Source organism: Dermochelys coriacea, chromosome 3, assembly GCF_009764565.3.
Source record: "Dermochelys coriacea isolate rDerCor1 chromosome 3, rDerCor1.pri.v4, whole genome shotgun sequence".
In the NCBI taxonomy this organism is placed as follows: domain Eukaryota; kingdom Metazoa; phylum Chordata; order Testudines; family Dermochelyidae; genus Dermochelys; species Dermochelys coriacea.
In genome coordinates, this window is record NC_050070.1 from 149,683,139 (window position 1) to 149,700,417 (window position 17,279).

At 49.7% G+C, this 17,279-nt stretch overlaps 1 protein-coding gene across 5 annotated transcripts in view; it reads right to left on the minus strand.

Moving 5' to 3' along the window:
- Positions 1-453: 453 nt before the first annotated feature.
- Positions 454-17,279, minus strand: part of XPO5 (exportin 5) — a 37,171-nt gene continuing 20,345 nt past the window's right edge. For all 5 annotated transcript variants that reach the window (XM_043511565.1, XM_038394909.2, XM_043511564.1 and 2 more), the window contains exons 22-33: positions 12,873-12,973; positions 10,857-10,953; positions 10,197-10,333; positions 9,259-9,356; positions 8,358-8,404; positions 7,605-7,699; positions 5,329-5,394; positions 4,582-4,664; positions 3,603-3,710; positions 3,256-3,393; positions 2,896-3,060; positions 454-2,248 (exon numbers count right to left, since the gene is read on the minus strand). In XM_043511565.1, coding sequence (XP_043367500.1) covers positions 2,105-2,248; positions 2,896-3,060; positions 3,256-3,393; positions 3,603-3,710; positions 4,582-4,664; positions 5,329-5,394; positions 7,605-7,699; positions 8,358-8,404; positions 9,259-9,356; positions 10,197-10,333; positions 10,857-10,953; positions 12,873-12,973 — 1,279 coding nt within the window. In that variant the 3' untranslated portion in view covers positions 454-2,104. The remainder of the gene's footprint in view (positions 2,249-2,895; positions 3,061-3,255; positions 3,394-3,602; positions 3,711-4,581; positions 4,665-5,328; positions 5,395-7,604; positions 7,700-8,357; positions 8,405-9,258; positions 9,357-10,196; positions 10,334-10,856; positions 10,954-12,872; positions 12,974-17,279) is intronic.

A 17,279-nucleotide genomic window follows, 5' to 3' on the forward strand; every position in this document is an offset into this window, starting at 1 on the left:
GATATTAGGAAAAACTTTTTCACTAAGAGGGTGGTGAAACACTGGAATGCGTTACCTAGGGAGGTGGTAGAATCTCCTTCCTTAGAGGTTTTTAAGGTCAGGCTTGACAAAGCCCTGGCTGGGATGATTTAACTGGGACTTGGTCCTGCTTTGAGCAGGGGGTTGGACTAGATGACCTTCTGGGGTCCCTTCCAACCCTGATATTCTATGATTCTATGATACCTTTAACATAGATTACAGTTCTTAAGCTTCTGAGTTGATCTTCACACAAATGTATGTCTAATGGTACAAGTCAGGCCAGAGAGTACATTAACCTCAATGCTGTGAGTCTGAAACACTTTTGCCACTGGAGTAAAAAAATGAGCATTGGGAAGAGAAATGCACAGTATGGAAGCCTCACCATCAACTGGACAAGAGAACACCACAGAATAAAGGCAGACAGGATACCTCATGTATGAAACCGAAATACCTTTACTGACATTCAGAGGTTTAACAACCAATCCAGAGACAGCTTCGCATTTAATATTCCTACAAAAGAAGGCTCTAAAAACCATTAAAAAAAAAATCTTTGTTTGTAGCATGAAGTCACAATGTTAAAAATACCACAACACAATAAATACAACCAGCCTCTGCTGAGGCCAGGAGCCACTTCAGCTCAGGAGTAAGTAAAAAGATTATGAGGCAAAGAGTGGAAGGGACTGTGTAACAAGGGCAATAGGATGAGTGGGCTCAGGCCACAGGGATAGTCACGCTATGTTCCCGAGACCTGCTGTTCTCTCCAGCCCTATTCTAAGATTTCTGTTCTGCCTTGTCCAGGCCCCAGCCTAGCCAATACACTTCTCATTGGTTTCAGTTCTCTGTTCTTTTGCAGTCCCCTGGATGGCAAACCATAAAAGCTCGTTTTGGATAAAGACCTTTCCCCACCATACAATTTGCATTACAAAACCCAACTCCTGCCACAACACTTGATCCTCAAGTAACAAACTCTAAACCACCCTCACTGCCACCAGAACAGGGCACAGAAGGGTTCAAAGCTCAGTCCCCATTTCCTTATTCTGTTAAAATGGTAGATCAGGAATTTAACCCCCATCTTCCTCAACCCTGGCTATAGGAGGTCAAGATTTCAGGAAGAACCGTGATGCTGGAGACTGCATATCCCTAAAGCAGAATGCAGGCCCATTGTCATCCCCATGCAACACTGAGGGCTGATCCCCTTCAGGGTTTACAGGCTCTTGGCATACTGGTCCAGATTTTCCACACTCTGCACCTGTCATTTTCCAGTCCACAGGAAATGCTGTGTGACATTCCTGCCCCAGCCCTGAGGGGCTTTTGATAGAAACTGGCATAAGGCTAAGCTAGGTTTCCATTTGGTTCCTTGTGGAGTAAGATCTACTGAGCACACATATGACAACATCTGTCTCCTTCCAGAGAGGAGCAATGTTTTAAAAATCAGACTGAGAACACTGACTCCGGGAGATTCTAGGGCACTGTATCACTCCCAAGCATGCAGCCTCCAGCCAGGAAAGCAATCGCAGCTGAGAAAACTAGGGCTGCTTTCAAGTAGTCCGAGAGGGAAAGAGATTCACCAGAAAACAAGCCCTCTGCTGTCATCATACTGAAGATGATACCAGATGGGGACAGCCAGTGGTGGGCAAACAGGAGTGTGATGTGTCCCAGGTGAAGCCTGGCTCCCTCCCTTCAGAGTGAGGCTGGGGAGTGCCATCTTCGCTGGGATACCATTCAGCCTCTCCCATTAAACCTAACTCCTGAGGGACTAGCCCAGAAGCAGGTGGGGTTCAAGTGACCCAAGACTGCAAAATGACTAGGCTCTACCTAGTGGAGTCTATGTGCTCAACTCTCATCTTGCACACAAGCTGAGGTCTAAAGCTGCAAATCCGATGGGAAAATTAGGGAAAGCTTGACAGGCTGGATCAAGTCCGAACTCAGGGCGCATCCCCGCACAGGAAAGGTATGGGGATGAGACCAGTGGGGGCTCTGTTTAGGCAAATGCACATGGAGGAGTGATAAGAGGAATCTAATGTGGTTACTACAAGAGGAGACAGAAAATATGAAGTGAGGGTGGGGGTGGCTGAGGTGCTCCAGCTCAGGGCTCGAAGAGTGCAGTGAGGCCTTCTCCATCCTCGTTGTTCTCCAGTACGTCTGTCTCCAGCGATGACTTCACCTTTTTGAAGAGAGATGGGAGGTTCCGGATGTGAACCTCTTTGCGGAACTGTTCTCCCAGAGGCTTCTGCAGGGGATAGAGGGACAGGCCTAGGTTAGTCATTGCACCTGCAGACCCACTCCGCCAAAGGAAAATCTGTCACCCAAGTGTGTCTCAGGCGTTCTCTGGTTCTATGGCAGTCTTTATGCAGCTCAGGTGCCATGTTTTGCTCCAACCTCTCAGTTCATATCCCCCCATCTTTTCTGTGTCCAGGAGAGTAGCCTGGCATCTGCAGTACATGCCAATGGAGGTGACACTGCCACAATGGGGTCCTGACTGTGACCACATAGTCAATAGGAGCCCAATGTTTCTTTAACCAGGACAGCACCATTGGGTTAAGCTCTGTACCCACCCGTGGACCCTGCCCAGTGGTGCTTACACCTTCTCTGCAGGAGCCCTGTACACAGAGTGCCAGCAGCCCTTCAGCTAGGAGAGCTCCCGCAAGGTACCCTGAGTGCTCAGTTACCATCTCACCCAGGCCAGGGCTGAAGAGAGCCAGAGCAGCACAAACACTATGAAGGATGTGCTGCAGCCACATTCCAGCAGCACCAGAGAGCTGGACAAGGGAAAGGGGCTGAGGGGAGACGCAGACTGGCTAGGGCCGTTTCTGCAGGATTCAGGAGCCCAGTCCATAGGGAAGAAACAGGTTTGCTCTGGGCTCAGTGGTTGCCTACCCCGATGCAGCCTGCAATGAGGCGTTTGAAATTGTCCTTCCGACGCTTGTCTGCCACTTTCAGCAGAGTTGGGTTGAGAAGCTTGGAGTCGAACTGCTCCAACGATTCCTTCTGGATTTCTGGGATCTGTTCCATCACTGCCTTCAGCTCAGCATAGCGGGGGCGCTACAGGGAGAAGGGAAGAGACCAATCAATAGAAGTTCTACCACAGAAGCCTCCACCTTCCCCTGATGGCACAGAGAAAGGGGGCTACTACCTCCTCCACCCCTTCCTCACTTAGGCCTGGGACTGGTTCATTCATTACTATTTATCAAACCTGGCACCATAAAGATTCCCCCCTTTTTCCCTACAGCTCCTTACCAAAGCCTCATAGATCTGGAAAGCCAGATGGACAAGAGCTGCCATGCAGCCATCATGCTGTCCATGTGTCTGCAACCCTTTCAGCACGCTGGTGAAGAACCAAGTCACTGCATCAGGGAGCAGGTTCCCTGTGAGCACCTAGGGGAGAGACAACAGCAGCATGGAACCGAGATACTAACACAAGCCAGGCCTGCTCCAGACAATCCATTCGGAGGAAACATCTAGCTCCCATCCAGACCAAACTCAGTCTGTCCATGAAGGTTAGGGGGTCAGAAGGGAAGGAACCACCAGTACCCAAAGCCTCTATTTCTGGCCCCTCCACCAATGGTCCCCTGTAGGGAAAGTACCTGTTTGAGCAGTGGCCAGCAAAGCTGAGTGGTGGTTCTTTGGCAGGACAGGGTGTCCTTCCAGGAGAGGGATCTGTAGGCTGTGATCAGCAGAGCAGTGCAGACATCCTGGAAAGGGGAAGGCAGAGGAAAGAACGAGTCAGTGGAAGCACTTCTCAGCTTGGCTGAAGGGTTTGTTCCTGATGGGGGTGCATTCACACGAACCCAGGTGGGATATCTTCCTAACAGAGGCACCCTACTTAATGCTCCAACAAAAGGCAAGAAGCATGCTGAGGTCCCTGACTATCCCCAAAGGCAACACTGCATTCCACTCTGTGCATGAGTGAGGGTCAGCATGTACCTGGTCAGCCTGCAGGTGCCACAGAGTCTGGGTTTGCTCCTATTTGCCAGTCTCTGCTGAAGCAAGGTGTCAGGCAGTTGCAAGTGGGCAGGAACAAACACCAGAACACTCCAAGAACTCACACTAGCTGCTACTTTGGAGTCGGTGTAAAGAACTCTGGGGCATATCTGAGGAGGAGTTTGAGTGTGGGAAGGAGAGTAAAGTGGATTGGGCCAGTGCCTCAGGGCACAGAATTCCCAGCACCCCCACTCTGCTCCGACCTGAGCAAAAACTGCTAATTTAGGCAGACGTTACAAAAAAATCAGCTGCTTCAAGTACTTCTTCTTGAAAGACAGGGCCCAGAAAAGGGGGCAGGGCCAGGCAGGCAACACTACAGGAAAGGACTTACTCCTAGCATGGACCATACATCAACTCAGATTGAAATGCACTAGAAGCCTGAATCCTGATTCTCTCCTCCCCCTTTAGCACTTTCCAGGATGGTTGGTGAGGCCCTTAAAACAGACTTTCCCTTTGCTACAGGGGGCTCTTGTTTCAGGGGATACACAGACTAGACAGCTGCACTGGGAGCATGGACAGACTACAGTAAAGTACAAGGGGTACAGAAAGCAGGAAAGGCCGCCAGCACCTCCACTCTCTTACCTCCTGCTTCATCAAACACTTGCCCAGCTCAGTTAGCTCTGCACTGGAAGGTGGGGTCACATCTGTGGACATCATCTCATCATCTACAAGCAGAGAAAAAGCAGCTGCATGAACCTTGGGAAGGGCTACATCAGCAAGGCTCACTCTAGTTCTAGAGTTTGTTGACACTCTGAAGTCGACACCTCAGCCCCCCAGAGAAACACCTCCAAGCTAGCCTGTGTGGGTGAGAGCATCCCCCTAGCTATGGCTCACCCAGCTAGGATGGAGGCCATGCAGATAGCCTCTCTCACCAGAGACCCCAGCTCAGTTCATTGGGGTCAACTTCCACTGTCCCAATCATGCCAACAAGGCCTGGAGAACACCGGTTGGAGCAGGTGGCTTGCTTCATATGCTGGGGTGGAAAAGGCATCTTGTATCCTAGAGGGAAGATCCAGCTGAGAGGGGACTGGGAGGAGGAGGAAGCCTCAGCATCACAGGACAAAGAATCACAGACAGTTCCCCAGTGCTTGGGTTCCTGCAGAGTTACCTGCAAAGTCAGTATGGGAAGCTCTGACTCATGAGGCTCGGACTGGGCTCCTGAGCCCTAGAGAGGAGCTCCACCAGGGGCAGAGCTGGAGACCCTGATCAGATACTGTGCAGAGCCTCAAATGAAAGCCAGAGTCTCTCTGAAAGGCCAGCCTAAAGATGGGAAGGGTCTGTCTGTATGCACAGCAGTGGTGAGCGGATACAGCAAGGCAACTTACTCACCGTCTCCATCTGCAGCAGTAGAACTGTTATGCTCAGTGGCGCCTTTCTTTGAAACACAACAAACAGCTGCAAAGACAAGAACAGATCAGGAGGACAGGGGAGATATCAGCAAAGAGCCTATATAGATCATCCTGCTCACTCTCATGGGACCCTGCTGCTTTGTTCTTGTTCCCTACACTCCCCAAACTTTTTCCTTGCACAACGGCTGAGGAATGCCAAATGCAACCTTAAAGCCAGGAAGTGAGGCCAAAGACTGGGCTAAGGGGCAGAAAGTTTAAGTGTTTTCGTCACAGCATCTTCATCTTCAAACCCGCTGCAGAACCAGACTGGAGAGGGGGATTATGACACTGCACCCCGTATGCTTCATAGTGATATTACTGTGATAGGACTATGATATAGTTATGATGTATTTTACAGAAAATAAGTCATGTGAGATGTCATTGGAAAGGGTATGATTTGCTGAATACGAGTGTCCTATTTGTATGCATGTATCAAGTTTGTATCTGAAGTTATAAATATTGACTATGTCTCTGCATTTCAAATGTAGTTATACCTGGGGAACGCCGACTAGACAACATGCTTTCATTCTAGACAATGGGTGGGGAAGGGACCATTAGGAAAACAATAGGCCTTTGGAGAAGCTTATATCCCAATGGCTGCTATGATTCTACAAGGACATGTGATCAGACCACGTGATGCTGGACTCCATCTTGGGATGTCAGTATTTTTCCACAGACTGGTCTTGGGACCAAGCTTTGAAACCAAAGGGTTCCCACCATATGCAAAAGCTATACAAGGCAGGGAGTGTCATCGTCTGGTGTTCTTCACTCCCCACACAAGATGCCTGGAAACACCTGAGGAACAAAGACTGAACTGGGGGAAGTGCTGGATCCAGGCTAAAGGGATTTTTAGCCTGTGAATGGAACACCCGGGGATTCCAAGCTGTAAGCAAGTGCAGTTTGCCCCTTAAGAATCTGCAGCCTGCTTGTATCATCTCTTAGGGTGAGAAATTGCTATTCATATACAATCAATTTTGTATATTAAGTTTAGTTTGCGTTTTTTGTTTATTTTCTAGGTAATCTACTTAGATTATAAGTGACAGCAAACAGATCTATCTTTTGTAGTTGTTAAACTTATTTTTGCTTTATCTAAACCAGTGTGTGGGAATCATAACTCAAAGGCAAAAGGCTGTTGCATATTCCTCTCAGCATTGAGGGAGGGGACAAATTTTATGAGCTTATGCTATACAGTTTCCTGTGCAGCACAAGACAGTACAATTTTTTTGGTTTATATTCCAGAGGGGGTGCGTGCCTGAGAAGCTGGTAGATGCCCTAGCTGTAGCTTTTCCATGCAGGGGCTGCCAAAGAGCCCGTATGCATGTAACTGCAGCTGGGTGTGTCCCTACCTGTATGTATGCTGGGGAAAGTGCAGGCTGAAGCCTGGAGGGCGTTGCAGCTTGTCACAGCAGTACAGTGTAAGAGAGAGTCCAGGCTGGTGGAGCAGGGGGGCTGAGTGGCACCCCAGTTCCAGGTAGCACCCTGTGGGGAACCTGTCAGGGCGTCACAGGGTACATGACTGTCTCAGAAATCCTGAGCAGTGAAAAGGGCACTGGAGCAAGTTTATTCAATGCCAGGATCCTGGCTGGGGTGCAGCAACCTAAAGGAGTGAGGCTAATTAGGAAATGAATCACAAGGTCAGGCTCTCACACATGGTGTAATTCTTATGTGGAAATAAATTTCCTCAAACTCTGGACTGGGGTGTGTGAAAGCCTGGAAGCTAATTAAAGGGGACTGCCAAAGAAACAGAGAGATGTTCTCATCACAGAGGGAGAAGTGATGTGATCACCAGCAGTAAGATTATGATCTGGCCAGGCCCCTGACTCTGCTCCTGGTGGTGCCAATGCACTCAGGCTAACGCCCCCACCCTGATCCCACACACAAGGAAACATATCACATATACCCCATCAGACACCAATCAATAATTCAGCAAGAATCACCGAGGGGCTGGACTCCTACACGGATACAAAGAATATTCAGAATTCTAATAGTTAATGCTAACAGAAAAACGTACTGGAAGGAAGATAAACCTCCTGCTTTAGGGTGTAAACTGATTTCAATTAGGGGTTAGAGGAGATCTTCATGGGGGCAGTTTCTCTCTCATCTGCCTTCCGTTGCTGGCCATTACACCATAGGTATGATGCAGTCTGGCAATCCCCGTGTTCCTGCCCAGGGCACGACTCTCCCTGCGACATCCTGCAACCAGCTTGTTTCACTTACTGATAAGATCCATGACTTCACGGGTCAGCAACCTGACCAGCTGCTCCTCAAGCATCTCCTGGGACTCAGGGTTGTCATCTGCCGTGTCCTCCTCGCTGAAAAGAAAAAGAAGATGGTGGGAAGTTTAGGGGAGCACTGTGAGACCAGGGAGGCAGCACCTTAGTATGCTAGCTTTGCCTATGTACATGGAGCAAACGACTCAGCTGGCCAGGCTTCTGGCCTGGATCACAGCCCAGATTAACAGAAGAGTGGAGGGCAGCAACTTCTCCCATGACCAAAGAGTAACCAAGACCTTCACTTCCCAGTGAGGACGGGAGAGAGACTGTGGAACTGAGCTCCCGCTCAGCTCCACTGGAGACTCAACATCACAGAGAAGCATCAAGACATGTGGTGTCTCCCTTTTCAGGGTATCTTCCCTTATAGCACTGCAGGCTTGGAGGGAACAGTCACTCCTCAGGCAGCTGCTCAACAGCTCACCCTCCCCACAGACTAGGAGTCCAAGGAGCCGCAGACTCTAGCCCCAGGCCCAGCAGCACCACCTCCATTTTGATTCCCTTTCTTTGGGGCTGGGGGGTGGTCTCCTGTGCTCCCATCCCAATCAGGAGGGCTGGACACGACTCTCCAGAGCTCACAGATATTGCTATTGGAGGGTTACTCCCTTTCCCAGTGCTGCCGGCTGGAGGCAAAAGACCAGATGAGAGTCCCAAGCCGTGGTTCCCACCCCTTGCCTCTCCTTCAGTCCACATCCCTTACCAAAGTACGCTCCGCTGGCTGATGACCTGCCATTTCTGGGACAGTCTCTGCAAAAATACCAGATAGGATTTAATAACCTCAAGGAGCCATCTCAGAAACGCTGTACAGAGTTCTGAACACCATTCACCAGACCGCAGAGCCAACAGGGCAGGACCCTGGCCACCAGACATGGCTCTGTGACAAACCTGGTCTGACTCAAAGGAACTTTAAATTTACCTCTCTCAAAGCTCCCCCACCCCCAAACAGGATAGGAGCCCAGCGAAAACTCCTACTGAAGTGGTTCCCAGTCTTTTTCTCTGCATGAACCCATTTGCAGATGTATTGCTTCCCACAACCCCAGGCAACATGAAGGATGCCATTTTAAAATGGCAGCCTCCACACAGCAAGATCTTGCATGGGAGTGTACATGTGACGGCATGCTGTGCGGAGGATGCCATTTTTGCTCAGAGGACGCCATTTTGTAGCACACTTGGGATTACCACAACCCCATCTGCTGATGGAGCAATCCCACTTGGGTCACAACCCATTGTTTGGGAACCACAGACCTAGTGATGGCTGGAAAGCTGGTGTAGCTGTGCTGGCTCTAGGAATTACAGAGCTATCCACCAGGAAAGGGAGAAGGAGGGAGTGCAGAACCAGCTTCGCTGAGGGCCTAAGGCTACAGAGATTCAAATGACTGAAGACCACGGGGGGGCTCACATCTCCAAGCCTGGAAATTCACAGCCAGGAACTCTAACACACCAGCACAGGGGGTGCAACTGGGCAAGACGATAGCTGGAATCCAGACTCCACACACTGAAGTGGCCAAAGTCCAATTTTTAGGCTCTGCTCCCTGTGTAATTGGGCTTTGGAGCCCTGCTAAGGATGAGGCTGGAGGGCTGCTGAAAAAGCTGTTTCTTACCACATGTAGATAGGTGAAGAGTGGGCCGAGCATGGGACAGAGAAGGGTTTCGTAGTGTTCCGAAGGGCAGGAGAGAACCAAGGGCTTCACAAACACACCTGCATGGGCTGGTTAAGGAAGTTATGCAGCTCAAGTCTCATGCCAGGGCAGGCTGCAGTGCACCAACAGAGCTGACAACCATTCAGCATGGAGACTGCAGGTCCCAGCTTGTAGTGCTCCATCATCTACTTGAAAGAGCCCCATGCATTCTGCTTCTTAGCTGAAACAGACTGACAACCACCATTGAACGTTCACACCAGTACCAGCATTTGAAGTCAGAGCTGGAACTGCACAGAGTGGCCCAGCAGGCTTCTCTAGCCCACCTTCCCAGCAGCCCTGACCCGGGTCTTGGAGGCCCCACTTTTAGTGTGTGAAGTCCGTTCAATTGAGACTGCCCAGAAAAGGAACAATTAGTGCCAAGCGGTTTGTAGTTTTGCGATGTAGACAGCTGTGCCCTGGGAACTGAACGCCACAGCTCATTGCACACAGCCAGTCGGAACCAGTCACCAGATTACCCGGTTTCCACCCTCCTGAGAAATCTAGCCTCCCAAGGTTGTTGTATGTTGGACTTGTCGGCAGATAGGCTCTCCTTCTTGCAGCTGCCCAGGGCAATGCAACTCCTTTGCACATGTAATCTGTGCTGACTTCACTTTTTGTAGTGCCTTTCGAGTTGCACCTGCTCACACTCCACTAAACAGAGCGGAAGAGACCTAGCCACAATGTAAGGGAGGCAGAGGCAGGATTTATTTAATTTGATCTACCTTCCCTACTCCCTCCACTGGCTCACCCTTGGAGAGGATGGGGAGGGAGTGTGAAGCCAGAGCAGTTTTGGAAAGGGAGCCTTCTGCCACATTCTGTAGTGGTTTCTGGGCTGGCTTCAGGCCACAGCCAAAGGATACGAAGCATGGGGCGTAGCCTGTAGTCGGGAATATTGTTGAGGTTAACAAAGGCTGAGTTGAGGAACTGGCTGGCGAGGCCGTCAACAGTGTAGAAGTCTTGCTGCATTGACGGGCCGGCATTACCCAGGATGTGGAAACTACAATGAAAAGCCAGGTATAAGTGAGCTAAGCTGCACAACAGATGCGATGCCTCCCATGGTAGCAAAGACTGGAAGGGCTCCACTCTGGAGATGTGTTTGCATTGTGGCTACGTAAAGCCCACAGGAAGTTTCACTATGGGATCCCTCTCTCAGGAATGTGCAGAGGGACCATCCCTGAAGTATCTAAACACCAAGCATTCCCAAGTGCTGATGTTATGAACCCGGAAATAGGACACAAGCAGCAAACTAGGTCAGGGTATTACAAGCTGACAGTGGAAGAATTATCAGGAGACCCACCAGCCTGTGTTGCTAAGCTGGCAGCTGCACACCAGGTATGTTTGGTGGGATACAGGAGCTCTGTGTAGTTCATCACTGCTCATGGTCACCTGGGTATTAGAAAAACCATAGTGCACACACATGGAAAGCTGTCTGCTAGCTGAGGTCAGAATGCCATCCCCCCCCTCCCCAGGATGGTCCACTCCAGGTTACAGCTGATCAGTCTGTGTGAGGGAGAACTTACCAATTGTCATAGAGGGTACAGAAGAAGCCCTGCATCCTTTCTAAGATGGTTTTGTAAACAGGAGAATCATAAAGCTCCAGGAGAGGCTGAGGGAGGCCTGAGGGGAAAGGAAAATCGAATACATCAACCACAGATCTCAAACCATCCTACAGCACCTTCACAGCAGTCCCAATTAAGCCAGGCCTGGTGGCTGGGAGAGCTCCGAGCGAGGTGCTCAGCACGATCACGTGGAACCAAGCAGTGAGGCTAGGAGGCAGCCAGCCCATTTACAACACCAATACCACACACCCAACAGAACCCCCACATCTGGACAATTGCTGACTGGACATACCCACTATATACAAGTGGCAGCTCTCTAAGCTTAGGGAAATGCAGAAAAAAGCGTGTGCAACTTCCAACAGCTCCATTAGCCCCTCTTCACTGCTCTGGATAGGCTGATTGGGCCAGACTTTCAAAGTAGGCCAGAAGAGAACCTGCCAGTTCTGAAACCCCTCTTCCAACAGCCCCTGTGGGCTCTTTAATAGTCACCTGCTGTCCTGGGGGCTGGCCAGACTCACCGGGTGCAAGTCGTTAGCACCATGGTAGCCTCTCGAGTTCCAGCAGGGCCCCAGTGGCCTAGGTGCCATAACACATAGGAAGAGACAGTCCCTGCCTGAAGAGCTTTCAGCCCAAAGAGAGGAAGGCTTATCCCTGTTTTATAGATGGGGAGCACCAGGCACAGGAAGATGAAGTGACTTGATGAGGTCACAGTGAGTTTGTAAGAGAGTCAGAAATCGAACCCTGATCTCCCGAGTTCCCGGCCAGTGCCTTACCGCCAGGACCATCCTTCCCTGCTTACACAGAACACTTCATATATTAACATGCCTGATGCATCCCAAATCTGTTGGATGAGGTTCTGAAAACCTACATGTAATTCAGACCCTGCCAAATTCATGGTCCATTTTGGTCAATTTCACACCGACAGGTTTTTTAAAATAGTAAATTTCATGATTTCAGCTACTTAAATCTGAAATTTCATGGTATTGTAATTGTAGAGGTCCTGACCCAAAAAGGAGTTGTTGAGGTAGGGGGGTTGCAAGGTTATTGTTGGGGGGGAGGGTTGCATTACTGTTACCCTTACTTCTGTGCTGCTGCTGGTGTCAGCACTCCTTTGGAGCTGGACAGCTGAAAAGCGGTGGCTGCTGGCTGGGAGCCCAGCTCTGAAGGCAGAGCCATCCCCAGCAGCAGCACATAAGTGAGGATGGCATGGTATGATATTGCCACCCTTACTTCTGCGCTGCGGCCTGCAGAGCCGGGCCCTCAGTCAGCCGCTGCCACTCTCCGGCCGCCCAGCTCTGAAGGCAGCAATGTAGAAGTAAGAGTGGCATGGTATGGTAATGCCACCCTTGTTTACTTCTACACTGCTGCTGGTGGGGCACTGCCTTCAGAGCTGGGCATCCAGCCAACAGCTGCGGCTCTCCAGCCGCCCAGCTCTGAAGGCAGTGCAGAAGTAAGAGTGGAAATGCCACGATCCCCCCTAAAATAACCTTGTGATCCCCCTGCAACTCCCTTTGGGTCAGGATCCTCAATTTGAGAATTGCTGGTCTCCCCCAAGAAATCTGTATAGTATAGCGTAAAAGCACACAAAAGGCCAGATTTCACTGTCTGTGATGCGTTTTTCATGGCTGTGAATTTGATAGGGCCCTACTTATAATGACTAGAGGCAAATGGCAGGGGCCAGATTTCTACTGAGGATGCCGAGATGGCAGGTTTCTGCTCCTATGGCAGGCAGTGTTACTATGGAACAATGATCTAGTTATGGGAGCACACAGATCCAGATGTGTATACATGGAAAAATTATTGCAGCTAACAGACAGACACTCATGAGTAGCTCAGTTCCTCTTTTGGGAATGAACTGCCAGGAAGCTGTAATGGCCCCCCAACCGAGATAGGGAGATAGGGGTTTGTTCTACCACTTCCTGCCAGTGAACTGGGTAGGAAGGTTGATTCAGATGAAGATGAGCTGGCTGTCTATACCTAGGATTGCATTCTTCTCCACTTCCAGCATATCTAAAGCCTTTGCAAATGTTTCCCCCAGCTTAGCCACCATCGCTGGCATATAGAGATTGTTGTGGGTCCTGAAAGAGAAAGGAAAGTAGTTTATACTCATGCAAGTCAAGCCCCTTTGCTGCTTTGCAATGGAATCCTCCACCTTCAGCCTGTCAACAGCTCCTCTGTGGCTGAGGAAGGTGAGACCAAGCACTTGTGCATGGGATCCCCCTTCTCCACCTGGGAAAACATCAGGGAAGCTCATACTCCAGAGACATGGAGAGACTCCACCTCCTGTCCTGGAGTTCCCAGCTGCTCCCTCACATTCCCACCCATTCACCCCACCCTTTTCAAGCGCTAGCAGCAAAGATTCCCAACAATTCTCCAGTCGACACTGGCAACAGCTCATTAGCTTGGCCAGCGCGGCCAGAGAATATACTTAAAAACCCCACAGAGATGAATTCTGTTTTCAGCAAGATCTTCTGCACCCAATGGCCCAGCAGAGGGAGAGGCTGTCCCAGCTCCGAAATACACACGCTGCACCTCAGGGATGGGTCACAGTCCCCAGAGTGGCAGGCGGCACTGGAGGAACTCTAGGCAGCACAACAGCCTAATATACACATGTTACAAGTGGCAGTGTGGCAGAGACACATGCCCCCTGGACAATGCATCCGGCTGGGAAGAGTTCTGCATAACCAGGAGATAGCCACTCACCATCGCCTCTCTATGATGGACCCCAATTCAGCCAAGGGTGGGTGGTTCTTTGCCATCCAGGCCAAAAAGGGTCCCTCACTAGTCAGAGTAGTGACTCTCAGAGCTTGTCTCAGCAGGGGGTGTCTCTCTCACCTACCTCTCTCCTTTGAGACCTCAGACCTCCACTCTGGGCGTCGACAGCTGCACACAGCATAAATCCTGCAGCCAAATGGCCCAACAGCCTCCTCCAAAACTGCAATGCCATTGTACCTGCTGCTAGAGGTGATCAAGGGCAACTCAGTATCTCCCCCTAGAGCAGCGTTTCCCAAAGTGGGGTGCGCGCTCCCCTGGGGGGCATGAAGGACTAGCTGGGGGCAGGGGGCAGACAAGCCTCAATTGTTCTCCAGAGTATAAGCTTTCCTTTTTTTTCTTTAAATAAGTCTCTAGCTGCTATCGTCATGAAGAAAACCTTCAAAGAGATGACCCAAGTACAAAAGATGCAGCAATCTTTGCCTGAGTTTGCAGAGAGCCTGAAACAAAAACAGCTCTGAGGTGTGAACTACCCCATTCAGTTCAGTGAGTGCTAACACAGATGCCAGTGATGATATTTTAGTTGTAACCATCGTTAACTATTTCACTGTTCGAGGCATATAAGGGAGCAGAGGAAGTACATGAAGGTCTACACAATCTACTCTGACTGACCACTCATTTTGGCTAGGCTTTTAACACCACACAGTGGGGAAGAAAGGAGGCCCTTGCCTGGTTTTACTTCCCTGAAAGGGGGCTCCTGGCTTGTCTATATGAACAGCCAGTCCATGACAAGCTGAGATGTAAATCTACCCCGCAGTAGCCCCCTGCACACTAATTACCCAGGTGGACCCCCCCTGCCATGCACTAAAAGTTCCCTGGTGTGCTTTGATCTAACCCAGTTTGAAATGGGAACAGACCAAAGTGCAACATGAACTTTTACTGCTAAGCAGAGGCCGCACAGATATTTGGCGTGTGGCAGACTACAGTGGGCGAGATTTACACCAGTGCTTGCTGCAAATTATAGACAAGAGTTCAAGTTTCAAAAAAAAAAAAAAAAAAAGAAATTGGAAAATGCTGCCTTACAGGCTCAGAGAGTGCTACGTACCCCTATCGGAGGCTTACACAGAACCACTTACACAGCGCTATGTGGCTCAACCAGCCAAAGGAGCTTCATCATCTTTAAAACAGTCACCTCGTGTGTGTCTCCAGTCTGTTTCATGCTAATAACAGCTGGAGCAAAGGGACGTGGTTGGACGCTGACTAAGCCATATTGCATTCCAAACTCAGGATTATGGAGCTGGCGGTTAGTCCTGCAGCAGGGTGGGTTTAGAACATTATGCTGACCAAAGAGGTTGTCTGGATAGTCCTGTGAGGATCAGAGTATCACATCTCGCAGGCCTCTGTCTTGGGTCCTATCTTAGAACATTTTCTTAAATTGGTAGTAGAGTTGCATGAGCCATAGAGTTTAATGTCGGAAGGGATCACAAAAATCATTTTGTCTGACCTCTGCTATATCACAGGCAGAGGCATGAGCAGATGCTCAGTCAGATAAAGGTCAATCTCCCCTGGCTAATGGCTCAGGAAAGCTACAGCAGTAACAGATTACATGAGGGGCTGATCTGCTGCTCCTCATGAAAACACAGCCACCGTGCATGGTGGAATTCAGCCACTGCATACGACAAGATCAAAATGTGACCAATGAGCATAACTGAGAGGGCAAAGAGGCCTTTGGGGAATTCATCACCAAAGAAAAAATGTAAGAAGGACATTCCTAATAGATGTATTTATAATACAGGAAAGACCCAAGGCAAGGATATGGCAGGGCACGGGGGACTGTGTTTTCAGAGAAACAGTTAGAGCTCCGCTCAACGGGCAGGCAGTGTCTCCTGTGCTGAGACTAAATCTTCTGGGCGATAGGATTGGCCTTTCAGAGCCTCCCATATTGGAAAAAAGGGAGTTCCCCAGAGCATATTATATATATCTGTACACCTGATCCACCAAAGACACTGATGCTGTGTAAAAGCAGTATCTTGTCAAGATGAATTCAGAAAGAGCCCTGTGGCTGTGCAGGGCACATAATAAGCCTGTATCTAATGCAACAGGAACAGATCCCAGGTATAGAACATGCTGGGCGAGTCAGTCTGTGCAGCTGCTGACTCCAGGAAACTCCCCTTTCTCCAGAGGCAGAGATCATGTTCAAGGCCAGGGGGCACCGTTATTTAGGCTCAAACCCAGGCAGGAAATAAAGATAACCAGAAGCCAAAAGCAGCTGGATAAACTAAAATACCAGAGGATAAGGGAAATGATTGGCCAACAAGCTGCAAGCGACAAGTAATTAATGGAGCAATTTGAAGCCCATTCAACAAATATTCACACAACCACCAGAACAGCAAAAGGCAAGTTAGGTCAGGAACAAAAGAACTGGCCAGCTGAGGTTACATTACACTATCTATGCCCCTCAACATGCACTGTGGACTGCCTCAGAGGAGTTACCTATTTACCATAGCAGCTCACTGGCCATCTCCCTAAAGGCATGGCCAAGACTGAGGAGCTATTCCACATACTACTTACCTTAGTGCAGACCTTGTGACTACTGTGTGTTTTCACAGCCTCTATCTACTCCCATACATGGCACAAAGGACGAGACAAGACGCCCAGAGAGGAGTAAACACAACCATTTACACTGGAGAACAGTCCTGCTTCAAAGGGGCTTCTTTACTTACAGTTCAACTCAGCTGCTCAGGAGAATTTATGTGGCTGCCTCCAACCGATCCAGTCGCTCTCAAGTCAGCCAATGCATCCTGCAAGAGTTCCCAAGCTCCTAGCATAAGCCCCTTCTCCTCAGTGGCACATTAACATTGCAAGAGCTGGCTGATTCTCCCAGATAGTTGGCCTATTGGCACAGTGCTATGAGCAATGATCAATCCCAACAATAAGACAGCTATTGTCCTGATCCTGCAATCACCACTCCAGGCAGCCACGCTTTGCCCTTACACTGTACCTCCCCACACAGTCTTTTCCAGACCTCAGAGCCCCTCGTGACATCCACATTAACAGGTACCCTAGGAGACAAGAGCAGGGGACATGCACACTGGGAGAGCAGAAACAACTCCAGAGAAAAGCACAACACAAGCTCTACCCTTTCCTGGCAGCTCCAATGCTGCTTATGTATAATTTTGCAAATCTAGAGCAACCACAGAGAAATCCCTGCATCCTGCAGACTGGGGCAGCCATACAGAGTTGGACCTCACCTCCGGTGCTCAGCAAAGTAAGGTAAAAGGCAGGAGGCTGGTCACTTTCAACATCTCAACCATTCAATTCTTCCAGGTGCAGCATCAGCCTCGAGAACTCCATTGGGAAAGGGATGATGCCTTTGAGGATCAAGTGCAAGCCACTGCAATACGTTACAATCTACTTCTCAGACATGCCTAAAACCGGTGGTTCCATCAGTATGGGGCAGAAAAGTCTTAATGGTAACACTGGTGCATCCCCACAGAAAACAGCAGTGGAGCCACTTCCATAGCACTGGAGAAGAAGCACTAGCAACAGAGCAAATACTGGAGCTTTTGCTTCTTTAGAACCAGTACAATGGAAGTTTGCTGACATACAAGGGTGGAATTTAGTTTCTTCGGCTTGTCACACAGGTATTCTAAAGCCTTTACTAAGTACTAG